The 12,898-nt window shown below is 59.0% G+C and overlaps 1 protein-coding gene across 1 annotated transcript; it reads left to right on the forward strand.

Annotated features, from left to right (window-relative positions):
* Positions 1-1,054: 1,054 nt before the first annotated feature.
* On the forward strand, positions 1,055-10,196 carry KLF16 (Kruppel like factor 16). Its single transcript, XM_036241527.1, has 2 exons — positions 1,055-1,588; positions 9,299-10,196. Exons 1-2 carry the CDS (start codon positions 1,132-1,134, stop codon positions 9,598-9,600), a joined length of 759 nt encoding a protein of 252 aa, XP_036097420.1. The 5' UTR covers positions 1,055-1,131; the 3' UTR covers positions 9,601-10,196.
* Positions 10,197-12,898: the final 2,702 nt, after the last annotated feature.

A 12,898-nucleotide genomic window follows, 5' to 3' on the forward strand; every position in this document is an offset into this window, starting at 1 on the left:
AGGCTTTGCCTCGTCAAGGCGCCCAGAGCCCAGCCCTTAGTGACCGTGGTGGGCTCCTTTTCCTGATCCCTCTACTCTCGCCCTCCCCAAAAGCACATCAGTCCTCCCTACTAACCCTAATGAGGCGCGCACAAGTGACTCCCAAATGGGGCACAAAAAGAGGAACGAACACAGGCTTGTTCGATCCAACAGGGCAGGGCGGCCCACCCTTCCCGGTGCCTAAAAAGGGGAGGCCCCGGGGAACCTCGGGGAGCGGCAAGGCGGGTCAACCACTGAAGGCGGTGAGGTGGGCGCAGATGCGCACTGTCAAGCAGGGCACTAGGCCCTGGAGGCGGGCGGGGGGGAGGGTCGCGCACGTGGCCCGGGGGCGGGGCTGGCCGCCTCCATACCCCTACCCAGCCACGTGGGGTGTGGAGATCTCCCCCATCGCTAACGGGGGCGCGCCGGGGCTCGGGTGGAAGCGTTCGGGGAAGGGGCGGTCTCCTGCCAGCCGCGCGTCACGCTGTGGGATGGGCGCGCCCGTGAGGGGACGAGGAACGCGCCGAGAAGGAAGGGGGGGTTCGCCGGGAGGGGGAGGGGGCCGCCTAGGGAGGGAGGGGCGTGCCGGGAAGGGCGGGGCGCGCTCCAGGAGAGGGGGCAGAGCTTACTGACGTGTGGAGGGGGTGCTCTGGAGAGGGGACTGGGAAACTTGCAGTAGGGGAAGGGGCACACCAGGAGGGTTGAGCTCAGGGCCTGGAGCCCCGCGTGGGAAGGAGAGCGTAGGACAGGAGGCCGAAGCGCGCTCCTGGGTAGGAGGGGGCGCGCCAGGGAGGCGGCCTCATACACCCGAGCCCCGCCCCCGGCGGCAGCGCGCGGCTCGCGGGGCGCTGGAGGGCGCGCCGGGCTTGGGGGCGTGGCTGCAGCGCCCCGAGGGGGCGTCCTCCGGGCGGGGCGGGACGTGGCCACCCCCGCGGGCTCCGGTGCGTCAGGGCGCGTCAAGCGGGGCGGGGCAGGTCGAGCGCGGGCGGCAGCGGCGGCGGCGCGCACCGGCCTCCTCCTCCTCCGCCTCCCGCACTCGAGCAGCCGACACCGGCCGGACGGGCGCCGTTCCCGCTGCTTCTGTTCGGTTCGCGCCGCGCGCCCTTTTCCGGCATGTCGGCGGCGGTAGCGTGCGTGGATTACTTCGCAGCCGACGTGCTCATGGCCATCTCCTCCGGCGCCGTGGTGCACCGCGGGCGGCCGGGCCCCGAGGGCGCGGGCCCCGCCGCCGGCCTGGATGTGCGCGCGCCGCGCCGCGAGGCCGCCCCACCCGGGCTCCCCGGGCAGCTAACGCCGTCTTCCCGGGCTGCCCCCGGCCCGGCTCCCGGAGCTGCCGCCGCGCCCCACCTGCTAGCTGCCAGCATCCTGGCCGACCTGCGAGGTGGGCCCGCTGCGGCCCCGGGGGGCGCCTCACCCGCCTCCTCCTCCTCAGCCGCCTCGTCCCCGTCCTCCGGCCGCGCCCCCGGCGCCGCGCCCGCCGCCGCCAAGAGCCACCGCTGTCCCTTCCCGGGTTGCGCCAAAGCGTATTACAAGTCTTCGCATCTCAAATCGCACCTGCGGACGCACACAGGTGAGTCCGGCCCGCCCTGGGGCGGCCTCTTAGGCCCCCTCCCCCGCTGGGACCCCGAAACTGCGTGGCGCGTCGGGGGCGGGGTGGGGGGGCGCGCCGGGGCCGCCGCCGCGCCTGCCGGGAGGGCGGGGCCTTGGTGGGTGGGGCGCGCTCAGGGGGCGTGGCGGCCACGCGGTCGGGTGGCGCGCGGATGGCGGGCGCGGCGCGGCGGCATCGACAGGGGCTGGCTGGACGCACGGTGCCGCGCAGCCGGGGAGTGGGGTTGGGGCTTCCAGGCAGCCCCTTTCCCGGTGTTTTTTTTCTCTTTTATTTTCTGTTGCGTTCGGATCTGGGTGGCGTGCACCCGTGGTTGGAGCACCCAGTCATGAGGTTCTTGTTTTTTTCTTTTTTCTGCCTCAGTTTCCTTAACTGTAGAAAGGGAGGAAAAGCCAAGTCACTGTCTCCGGAATGGCCCTGTGGATTTCCCCAGAGGGTGGCGCAGTGCCTGGCGGGGGGCCAGGGTAGGGGGAGTGTTTTAATAAGGCAGAGAACGGGGTTAGGAGTGAAGGTTGAGGCCTGAGTCTGGGGAGGGGAGAGATTTGAGAGGGGTATTTCCACTTGCTGTGGAACTCGAGCGTGCACAGGGTTGAGGGATAGGGTTTTGGGACACTGTCCCTTCCCACAGCTCAGTGGTGGTGGGGCTAGGGGAGACTGGAGGCCTGAAGGTGCTGGTCACCCTTTCACTCTACTTTAATTCTGTCACCCTCTCCCCTTGTCTCGCAGTGGGTCCCCTCTCCTCCCCATAGGTTCCCACTCTCCACCCTGAGAATGCCCACTAAGCTGCGACTTTGGGCTGGAACCCGGTATGGCGGGCCTTGGCTCAGTGGACATGCTCCTACTGTGGGAACACATGGACAGGGTGCAGGAAAGCAGGTTGGCTCCAGTGGTGTGGCAGAGACACAGCGGGCAACCTCAGGCCAATGGCCAGGCCTCAAATGCCACATAGGTGATGGCAGCCCCCCTTCCCAGTCCTCCTACCTCTCCTTCATACACTGTCCCTTGTTCTCAGGGATGGAGTCTTTGCCCATCTGTGAGCACAGCCAGGACAGGACTTGAGGTGGGGTCTACATTTTTTTTAGAAGGAGTCATCTTTTTCTGTGTGGTCACTGGATATTATTTGCTGTTCAAGATAGTGGGGACCTCATGTCTGTGGGGTTTGAAGGTGGAGAATTGGCTCATTTGGGGTGAGTTTGTCCTTCTCAATAGCGTCAGTGAGGCTGAAGTGGGAGACTTAACAGAGGGACCCCATCTCTCACCACTGTGCCCTTCCACCAGTACAATTTCCAGCCTGAGGTATTTGTTCTCTGAGAACCTTTTGGGGACCCCCAGTGCCCTGACTTGGTTTGATGTCCCCCCCCCAGGATTCTGTCACCCTTTCTGGATGGGATAAAGGGGGTGACCAGGCCACCCCCTACCATGACTCCCAAGGGACACTTCTCCAGGGTGTCTTGGGATCCTTTAGAACTTCTGTAGGCCCCTGGGCAGTGGTGGCCATTTCCCTAAGCCCATGGTGGAGGGACTCCTTGTTGGGGCCAGTACCTCAGTATTGCCATTCCCATTTTTTGTTTTTTAATATATATATTTGCTTATTGATTTTTGGGGAGAGAGAGAAACATCAGTGAGCCCAGCCGTTGTGGCTCGGTTGAGCATTGACCCATGCACCAAGAGGTCGCTGGTTCGATTCCCGGTCAGAGCATATGCCCTGGTTGTGAGCCAAATCCCCAGTGCGGGGCATGTAGGAGGCGACCAGTCGATGTTCTCTCTCATTGATGTTCCTGTCTCTTGTGCTCTTTCCCTTTTTCTCTCTAAAATCGATAAAGAAAATAAATAAATAAGAAACATCAATGAGTCTGGCTGGTGTGGCTCAGTGGTTGAGCATTGATCCATGCACCAAGAGATCACTGGTTCGATTCCTGGTCAGGGCACATGCCCAGGTTGTGGGCCCAATCCCCAGTGGGGGGCATGTAGGAGGCAGTCAGTCGATGTCCTCTCTCATTGATGTTTCTCTCTCTCTCTCTCCCCCTCTCCCTTCCTCTCTCTCTCAATTCAGTAAAGAAGAAAACATTTTAAAAAAAAATCAGTGAGAGAACATCGACTGGCTGCCTCCTGGGAATTGAACCAATGATCTCTTGGTGCATGGGTTGATGCTCAACCACTGAGCCACACAGGCTGGGTGCCATCCCCATTTAAAGTTATTTTTTCTTTGTTATTTATTTTCAGAGAGAGAGGAAGGGTGAGGGAGAGAGAGAGAGAAATATCTATGAGAGAGAACATCTACTGGCTGTCTCCTGCATGCCTCTCATTGGGGGTTTGGCCCACAACCTGGGCATGTGCCCTGACCGGGAATCAAACCAGCGATCTCTTGGTACATGGGTTGATGCCCAACCACTGAGCCACACTGGCCAGGCACCATCGCCATTTTTAATGAGAAACTTGAGGCAAAGAGGCTAAGTTGGGGTGTCACAGGGTTGGGTGCAGATGGTGGGGAGGGCAGGGTGCCATTCATGCTGGGTCCTGTGATCTGTGGGAACTGTGGCTCAGGGTGTCCTGTCCTAGAGTTTTATTTATAACAATAGTTCAGGGACCTAGTGGGGCACAGCTTCTGGATCCATTTGGTAGGCACTCTGGGTTTCGTTTCCTGAAGGTTTTAGACACTAAGGGTTTTGGATTCTTGTGTGCTTAATGATTGCTTGTTCATTGGTCCCAACTCCCAGTACCATCAAGCCCTGCTGTAGTCTGTGTGAAGGCCATTTGGTTTTTCTGGCCCCTAGTGGAGGGGGCAGCTGCTGTTAAGCTTGTTTTGGGGGTGGGGAATCCATACTTATCCTGGGTGTCCCCAAGGCTAGGGACAGAGCATATTTAGAGTTAGTTGTCTGCTGAGCTGTACCCCCAACGGCCCTTGGGAGAGAGTCCTGGCCCTATTCACCCCGAAGGCTTGTTCTTTCTGTGAAGGCAGTGCCAAACCTGGTGTAGCCCTTTTGTACAGATGAGCAGATGGAGCACTGGAATGAGTGTGGTGCCCCCATCATCCCTGCTTCATTTGGTGCATGGGGTTGAGGAGGCCAGGAGGGGCCCTGGGTTCTTTTCACAGGGCCATCTAGCTGCACAGGGTTTGGGGAGGGCTGTCCCGTGGTCTCTTGTGCCCTGACCTCAGCCCCTGGCCTAGCACAGAGCTTTTCTGCGTGGGGCTGGCAAGGACTTTGGAAGCTGCGGGAGATGTTGACGCTGTTGCTGTGGATACGAGAGCGAGAGCTGGAGATGGGGCGGGGGCGGGGGCGGTAGGAGAGGCTGGCTGTCAACTTGCTCTCTCAGCCTCCCTCATCTCTAGAGGGCTCCCCTGCCTGTGCCCCCAATGCCCAGCATGCAGTCAGCCATGTGCACCTTGAGGGGGCTCAGTCCCCTGGGCCCCCAACCACTGGTGCCAGGAGCTCTCCCCAGTTATGACAACTGTAGCTCTCCCCAGATATCACTGTGTCCCATGGAGGGATTGCAGGATCACCCAGTTGAGACCCCCTATTTCACTCTAAAACTTGTCTACTTAAGTCTGAGAAACAGTAGCTGAGCCTCTACTGTGAGCAAGGTACTGTCAGGATCCCAGTTCTGTTCCCTGGGATCCTGGAACCTTGGGGGTTGATGGAGGAAAAGGCTTGGAAGAGGCCTCTCAGTAGAGACCTGAAGCCCTGGGGTCAGATGGGACAGGGAGGGTGTGACCCAGGAGAGGGGACAGCACTCTTGCTGCAGGGAGTGGGGGAGGGGCATTGGGGTGTGGATTTTGAGGAGGTGGTGGCCTGAGGTGGGAAGGAGGCAGAGCAACCTAAGGGCTCCATTTAATCCAAAGGGTAGGGTGGGGGACATGCGGGGAGCAGCTGGTCTTTACAGAGGAAAATCCGTTTATGGAGAAGGGATTAGGGATTGAGGAGCTAGGCCACTATGGAAGGGGAGGGGTGTGCTGATTTATGAATTGGGTAGGAGGGGGAAGCCTCAGGACATGGGGCCAGGAGGCTAGGGTGACCCCCAGTTTTCTGATCCAATAGCCCCAGGTGGGCAGGGTGGTGTGATGACTATAGTTTGCTGAAGAGACCCCGCAGGAGAGAGAGATGGGGAAACTGAAGCCTGGAGGGGCAATAGCCACACCCCCCAGGCAGAGCTGGGTGCTCCCTTAGGTTCAGGTGGGGCTCAGGAGACTGATGGTTTATCTGGGATTGGGGCAGGGGGACATTGCTAGGCCTGAGGGAGGCATGGGTCCCCAGGAACTGCCTCTCCACCTAGGTCCCTCCTCTAGCCGGCAGGGGTGCAGAGAGCAGCTGGAACTGGCTTCAGGTGCCTGTGCCCCAGCTGGGGGTGGGGGAGGGGCACCCAACATTGCAGGGGGTGATAACCACCCACCACCAGACTCCCTGATAAAGGTGACCCAGATGGCCAGGCAATGGGCAAATGATATGAGGATGAGGAACCAGCCTCCTAGGGAGGGAGGGAGTCTGAGTGGGCTGCCTTTGCCCAGTGATGTTTCCAGAACGTCAGGTTCTGGAAATACTTGGGGAGGGGGGGGCTGTGGGAGCTGTGCTCCCTCATCTCTGGCACCAAGAGTCTCCCTCTCCCTCTCCCTCTATGCCATAGATGTCAGTCTGGGTAGGAAGTGAGCTGGGCAGCCAGGGTCCTCCAGGAGGGAGGAGAGGGACAAGAGAGGGACAGCAGATGACCATCCTTTTAAATAAATAAGGGATTAGTTGTAACTTCCAACTGGGGTGGTGGGTAAGTGAGATCATGGGCAAACATGTTAGCCACTGCCCAAGCCGAGCCAGAAGTCTGAACTTGAGTTTCCGGGCCTGTAGAATCTTTCCAGAGATGTAGTCAACATACCAGGTTGGGGGTGGGGGTCAATATCACACCCAGGAGATGCTGAGCACAAAGATAGAAAAGCAAGGAGAGTGGGGGAGGGGACACCAGCAAAGTAAGGAGACCACTTTGAGGGGTGATGTTAAGCTTTTGTGGCACCCTATAGGCTCCTGGCTGTCCCTAGTTCACCCCGGCCCAGCCAGTCACAGGGTCAAGTCCACCATGGTCTTACCCATGGCATGCTCTCCAGCACCTGGTCCAGCTAAGTCCCCTGGGGCAGCCAGGTGGCCACACCTGAGGCCCTCACCAGTCCTGAGCCTCTGAATGTTCTGCCTTTCCCAGACAGTGGACTGTGAGAGGGTGGCAGGGCCTGCCATCTTGTAGGCATTTGCCCAACGTTGTGGGGGCTGGAAGCCCAGCCCTGGCCCCTGTGGCAGCAGCACCACGTGAGCAGCACGGCTGGGGATGTGGATGTCCCCACGCCAATGAGCTGTGTGCGGCAGCTGTGTTCCCAGCGGCTTCAGCTGCATGCGACCTGCCCTGGCAGGCACTGCCGCCACTAGTGCAACCTGCTCTTTGTAAGGTGGAACTGTGCGGGGTGGAGGGGGGAAGGTGGGGACCAGCCCCAGCACCCTAAATAGGGAAGTGAGACAATTTCAGGCTACAAAAGCAACGGGATGCTCTCCCCCCACTTCTGCTCTCCCGCCTGTGTATTGCAAGATGGTGACATGACAGTGTGTCCTTCAGAGGGGCATCACTGCCCCAGATCTCGGATGTAGTCCAAAGACAGCAGCCCTGCCCTGGTAACCAGATTCCCCTTCCCCAGATCACTCCTCTGAGTGGTTGCCACTATTGATGTGAGCTTAAGGTTCCTTCCCAGACTCTTTTGAGCCCCCTAATTCTGGAGAGGATGACCCTGCTGTGACCTCCTCCCCCAGCTGCTGCTGGCTCTGCCTTATGGTTTGGGGAAGGCATGGGGGTGTGGAGGGGACAGCCCCAGGGATTTGGGGCTATCGTCTTGGGGACAGTTGCTTTCCCCCCAGCTGCACAGTTATGGCCTGTGACTCCCCAGGGAAGGTGGCACCAAGGACCCCTTCCCAGCTGTGAGCATGACAGGCAGGTACCCCACAGAAAGCTTTCTCGGGTGGGGGGCCTGTTGGGCTTCTGACCCCCTCCCCCACCCCACATGTGTTGTGCTGGGGGCATCCACGTGCGACCTGGAGGACAGGAAGGGTGGGGGGAGGCTTTAGTATAGCTTTTTCTTGGGCCAGGGTGATGGCTGAGTCTCTGTGGACTCCACCAGTGTCCCCCACCCCAGCCCTTTTCCCCAGGGCAGGCCTTGAGCTTTTACAGCAGAAATGTCACTCAGTTACCCTAAGAATCCTGACCTTGCACTCCCCATGGTTACAGGTCTGCCCTGTGGTCCTTCCTGCTGTCGCCTGGTCATCTCTGTCCTTATCCCCCATGGGTCCTGCTTTGGGAGTCTTATCTGACCCCTGTCTGAGAATTCCCTTCTGTCTGTCTCTCCCACCACCTGTCCTCCACCTGTGGACCTGTCCCCAGAAAAAGGGTCAGCTCTAGTCAACGAAGCGTACCAGAGTGAATCTTTTAGTATATAACTGTGACCAGGCCGAGCCCCCTCTACTCCCCCAAGCTGGCTCCTTCCCTACGTGGGGCTCCATTTGGTGCCACGAGGGGCATTGCACACGTGCGTGGGCACCCCCTCTCACGTGTCCACATTCTGTCTACACATGCCCACACACTTCAAAACCTCTGAACCTCAGGCGGAACAACGCCTGGGGATCTCAAGAGTCCCAGATACCCGGTGTGGAGTCCTCCAGGGCACGAGCTCAAGATGCCTGGCCCCTTGGCCTGGGGTGTGGCGGAGGTCCACAGGGGCTGGACAGAGTCTAAGGCTGGGACCCACTGGGGAGATGCTGGTAGTGGGGAGTAGGGGGATGCTTGTAGCTTGGATGGTGTTGGCCAGCAGGGGCAGGATGGGTGAGGCCAGCTTGGGTGGTGGGTGTGGTCTGCAGAGGAAGTTGCTGGGTGACAACCCGCCTGTGCTTCTGCCTCTACCTCTGCCCCTGCCCCTGCCCCTGTCCCTGCGCCCCGCCCCTTCCCAGAGGCACTGAGGACCTGCACGAGTGGGGTGCCTAAATATGCAGGTAGCTTGGGCGGCCCTTCACATGACCATCTATACAAAGAGGCGCCATGAGAGTCAGCAGAAAGGTCGGGCAGGGGAAACTGCCCAGATTTTGTCCCCCACTTTGTACCACGGGTGCTCACTTCCAGAAGGAGGGGGTTTAACTGGGGTTACTACCACCTGCGAGGCCCTGAATGCCCCAAAGGAGAGGTGAAAAGTAGTAATGCCCTTGAGGGTTGGGGGGTGGTGTGGGGGTGACCAGTTTGCACGAGGAGAAGCCCCTCAAAACCCAGCATGCATCTGAGACTGCATGTGTGTGGCAGATGCACAAGGAGACCTTTGTCACCATGGTGATGCTGCAGGACCGGGCCATAAACCCAGCCTCTGTAGGTTCTAGTTTTACCCAAGGGAGAGTGCTCACAGACGTATAATTGCAGGTTTCCAGGAAATTAAGGACGAGAATATTCATTAGGGTTTCGTGAAATGAGTGGCGGGGGTCCTTTTTCTATTTTTTGCATTTACCTGGTTTAAATTCACACCCAAAATTCAGTCTCTAGAACTAAGGGTGTGGATGAGACAAATTACCGGGATGCTTTGGGATCTGATGGGATGTCCCCTCTCTCCCTCTCTGACCCCCTAACCCCTACCTGATGACCACCAACTCTTTGCTCTCTGACTCATCCATCCAGGTGAGCGCCCCTTTGCCTGTGACTGGCCAGGCTGCGACAAGAAGTTTGCGCGCTCCGATGAGCTGGCCCGCCACCACCGGACACACACAGGGGAGAAGCGGTTCCCCTGCCCGCTCTGCTCCAAGCGCTTCACCCGCAGCGACCATCTGACCAAGCACGCACGCCGCCACCCTGGTTTCCGCCCGGAACTGCTCCGGCGCCCAGGCGCCCGCAGCACCTCGCCTAGCGACTCCCTGCCCTGCAGCCTGGCTGGCAGCCCCTCACCCAGCCCAGCACCCAGCCCAGCCCCTGCTGGCCTGTAGGGCCCATCCAGCCCACCTGGATCTCACCTGCCCAGAGCACCAGCAACATGCCTGTTGTCCAGGCACCCTTCCAGCGCGCTCCCCTGAGGGTCCTAAGATGCCTCTAATCCCCTCAAGAAAGCAAGGAGGGGGCCTGAGACTGGACTGGGGTCAGCTGGACCATGGAGGTGGCATACTCCCTCACCCATGGGTGGCTGGGGCCTGTGTCTGTAAATAGCCATGACCTATAACTCTTTCCATCTGCTAAACTGGGACCCCAGGTGGGTGGTCAGCAGGTGCTCCCCTTTCACCTTTGCCACTTCCCTGCCTTGGGGGATGTGTGGGGGTGGGGCAGGAAAGGCACCCCCTGCCCAGTGCTTGGAGTCAGCCCCAGGGAAGAAATGAGCAAAGAGCCATAGAGGAACCAGGGGTGACTGAGGGCCCACCTGTCCCCACACACCTGCCTGGGGCCCCTCACCCCATGGAAAGCCATTGGAGATGTTCAGGGAAACGGGGTGCAGCCCAGCTGCCCCCCATTCGGGTATTTGATCTCAGGTGTCCACAGGTTCTGTCCCACTGCCCATGGGAGGCAGGTGGGCAGGGGGAGGGGGAGGGTATTCATGGGGTCTGGGTTTTGCTTCTGAGATGCGGAAAGGCAGGAGAGGAACAGGGTTCTTCCAAAGAGCCTTTGCCTCACTTTGGGGGTAGGGGTGGGCAGATAATGGGATGGAGTGAATGCCGGCTTATTTATTTTCCTGTCTCTGCTGGCTGAGGGACTCTCCTGTCTCCCCTGGGTGGGTGTGAGTGTGAGTGAGAAGCTGGTGCCACAGCTACTCCCTGCTCCCTATAGCCTTTGGCAGTATCACGTGACAATCATTCCCTTCCCTTAGGGACCAGATAGCCACTGGGCTAAATGCACCCCTCCCCACCTGCAGGTGGGGGTGGGAGCCCTGGCTCCATCCTGCCCCTTGCTGCATGTCCCCCTGGGCTGCCAGGCCTGGATCACTGATTGAGTTACCACGAGGACGGGAGGCAGGAGGACTGGCCCAGAACCCCCTGGGAATAGCTCGTTTTTTTGGACCGGGTAGAATATTTTTTCAGGCTCCAATCCTTTTCTTGATCCGGGTCACTGTGGGTGGTCCGTTATCCTCAGGGCATGGGGGGTGTGAGGGGAAGATCCTCGTGATCTGAACTTAGGGTGGATGCCTTGTTCTTTGGTAGAGTCCTTTGGATTTCAATATGGACCGAGGGACTGAGGACCCAGCCCTTCTGCCCTGGAGTGGAAAGGGACCCAGGCTCCTTGCCCTCAGACCCTAAAAGGGACTGTTTCCCCACCACCACCACCATTGGCTACAGGAGGTTTGTGGCATCTGTGTTCATTCCAGAGCTTTCCTTGTGTCCCAATTGGGAGCTGGGGGTTTAAAGGGCACTGTTGTGGACCTGGACCCTCAGCCTGGCAGGATCCAGGGATGGGTGCCTGGGGTCCTTTCAGAGCTGGGCTGGGGAGGATTTGTCTTCAAGTGTGGACTATGGGCAGATCCTCACAGAGTTGGTCCATCTACCCTCAATCCTTCATCTCCAAGGTGAAATGCCTTTGTAAGGGCAAGAGGGGTGTATGCCCCATTCACCTTTGTCTGTGTGGATGTCCTCTTGGTTGTCCCAGGCCTAGCTGGTGCCTGTCCACAGGTGGACTGTGGGTCCCACGGCCCAGGAAGCTGAGAACTCTAATGTCTGCTCCCTCTCCAGTGGCTTGGAGAGACCCATGCCCCCCTCCCTCAAGGGGCCAGTAGTAGCTGTGGCCTTTCAAGGGCGGTCAGGGGAGGGAGGATAGCGTCCCTAGGGACTTGTGCTTTCTTGGGTGGCGCCCCTCTCCCCTGCCCTGCCTGACAATATCCTTGTATTTAATTAAACAAGCCCTTTTTTAAATCCAACTCAGTGCCTGTGTGGTTTTTCCCACTGTCGGCCCCCAGCAGGTGGGCTGTCCCACTCACCAATGTGGCCTCAAGGTCACCAATCTTCTGAGGAAACTGAGGCAGAGGTCTAGTGAATTCAGAGACCTAATGGGAGTCTTAGCAAGTCCACAGTGTTTGGAACACAAAATAACATCCCCTAGCCTTGAACTCTGGGGAGTGGGCTACCTGCAGCAGTGCATGCTGCTGCCTTTTGTCATCCACGCCTCAAGCAGCTTCAACCACTGTCCACCTTCCCTCCCTGGTACTGGCTACCAAGGTGCTTTGACACTGGGGTGGGGATGCCCCTTCCCCCGGCTCTGGGGTTCTTCCCTGGAGCTACAGGGTCCTATACCCCCAGCCTGGCCACCTGTGTCTTAACAGGCTCCTGTGCTCAGTTGTCTTGCAGCTCCTATATTGTAGCCTACTGTATGCTCCTAATTGGTAGGAGGACTGGTGGTGGGGAGGGACCCTCTAGGGAGGGAAGATTAGCATCCCTGAGCAATGGGAAGCTGGTGTGAGCTTTGAACCCCCTTAGTAGTTTTCAAAGGCCTCCCAGGTTCCAGCAGTCTTCAGGACCCCGAAGGCCGGTGGGGCTGCAGGTGGGAGAGCACAACCCCTCCAGGGGACGCTTCCCTTCTTCCCACTCCGGGGAAACCCATGGCCCCACCATCTGGTGGCTGCCCGCACCATGGGCTCCTGCCCAACTTTCCTCAGGGCCCTGACCTTGTGGCCATCAAAGTCACCCCCCATTCTTAGCACGAGCTCTCACCATTATTCAAGGATGGCTTCTCGCACCCTCTTGCTCCTGCTCCACCCCTGTTCTCTATCAGATTCTACCCAGTAATATCACAGGCATCGTTCCCTGTACCCCTATCCCCCTCTGGCAGGCTTCCCTGTGGCTTTGAGGCAGAGTTCCTGAAATGCTGGGTTAGGAGTGCAACCCCTTCCTCAGTCTCTTCTGCACACACTCCCACATGCCCTGAAACAGCTCAAAGATGTCCCCTCCTGCTCCGTTGGCACGTGAACTTCTGACTCCCCCCAGCTCAGGTCCCACTGTGTGTAAACGACACCCCCTGATCCATCGCTAGCAAGAATTTGCCTTCAACTTCAGACCTGATGTTCTCAGCCCATCTCCAGGCTGCCCTTCTGCATCACCCCTTGTCTGCAGCTCTATCCAAAGGTGCAGGCCAGAATCCTTGGGGTCACCCTTGACATTTACTCTGTCTCACCACCCACATCCAATCCATCTGGAAATCTCCCTGAAGCTGCACCTTCAAAACATCCAGAATCTGCCCACTTCTTCCTCTGCCTCTACCAAGCTTCAGCCCCCATCATGGTCCACCTGTAGCAGATTAGCTCCCTCTGCC

Source organism: Molossus molossus, unplaced genomic scaffold (genome assembly GCF_014108415.1).
Source record: "Molossus molossus isolate mMolMol1 unplaced genomic scaffold, mMolMol1.p scaffold_m16_p_4, whole genome shotgun sequence".
In the NCBI taxonomy this organism is placed as follows: domain Eukaryota; kingdom Metazoa; phylum Chordata; class Mammalia; order Chiroptera; family Molossidae; genus Molossus; species Molossus molossus.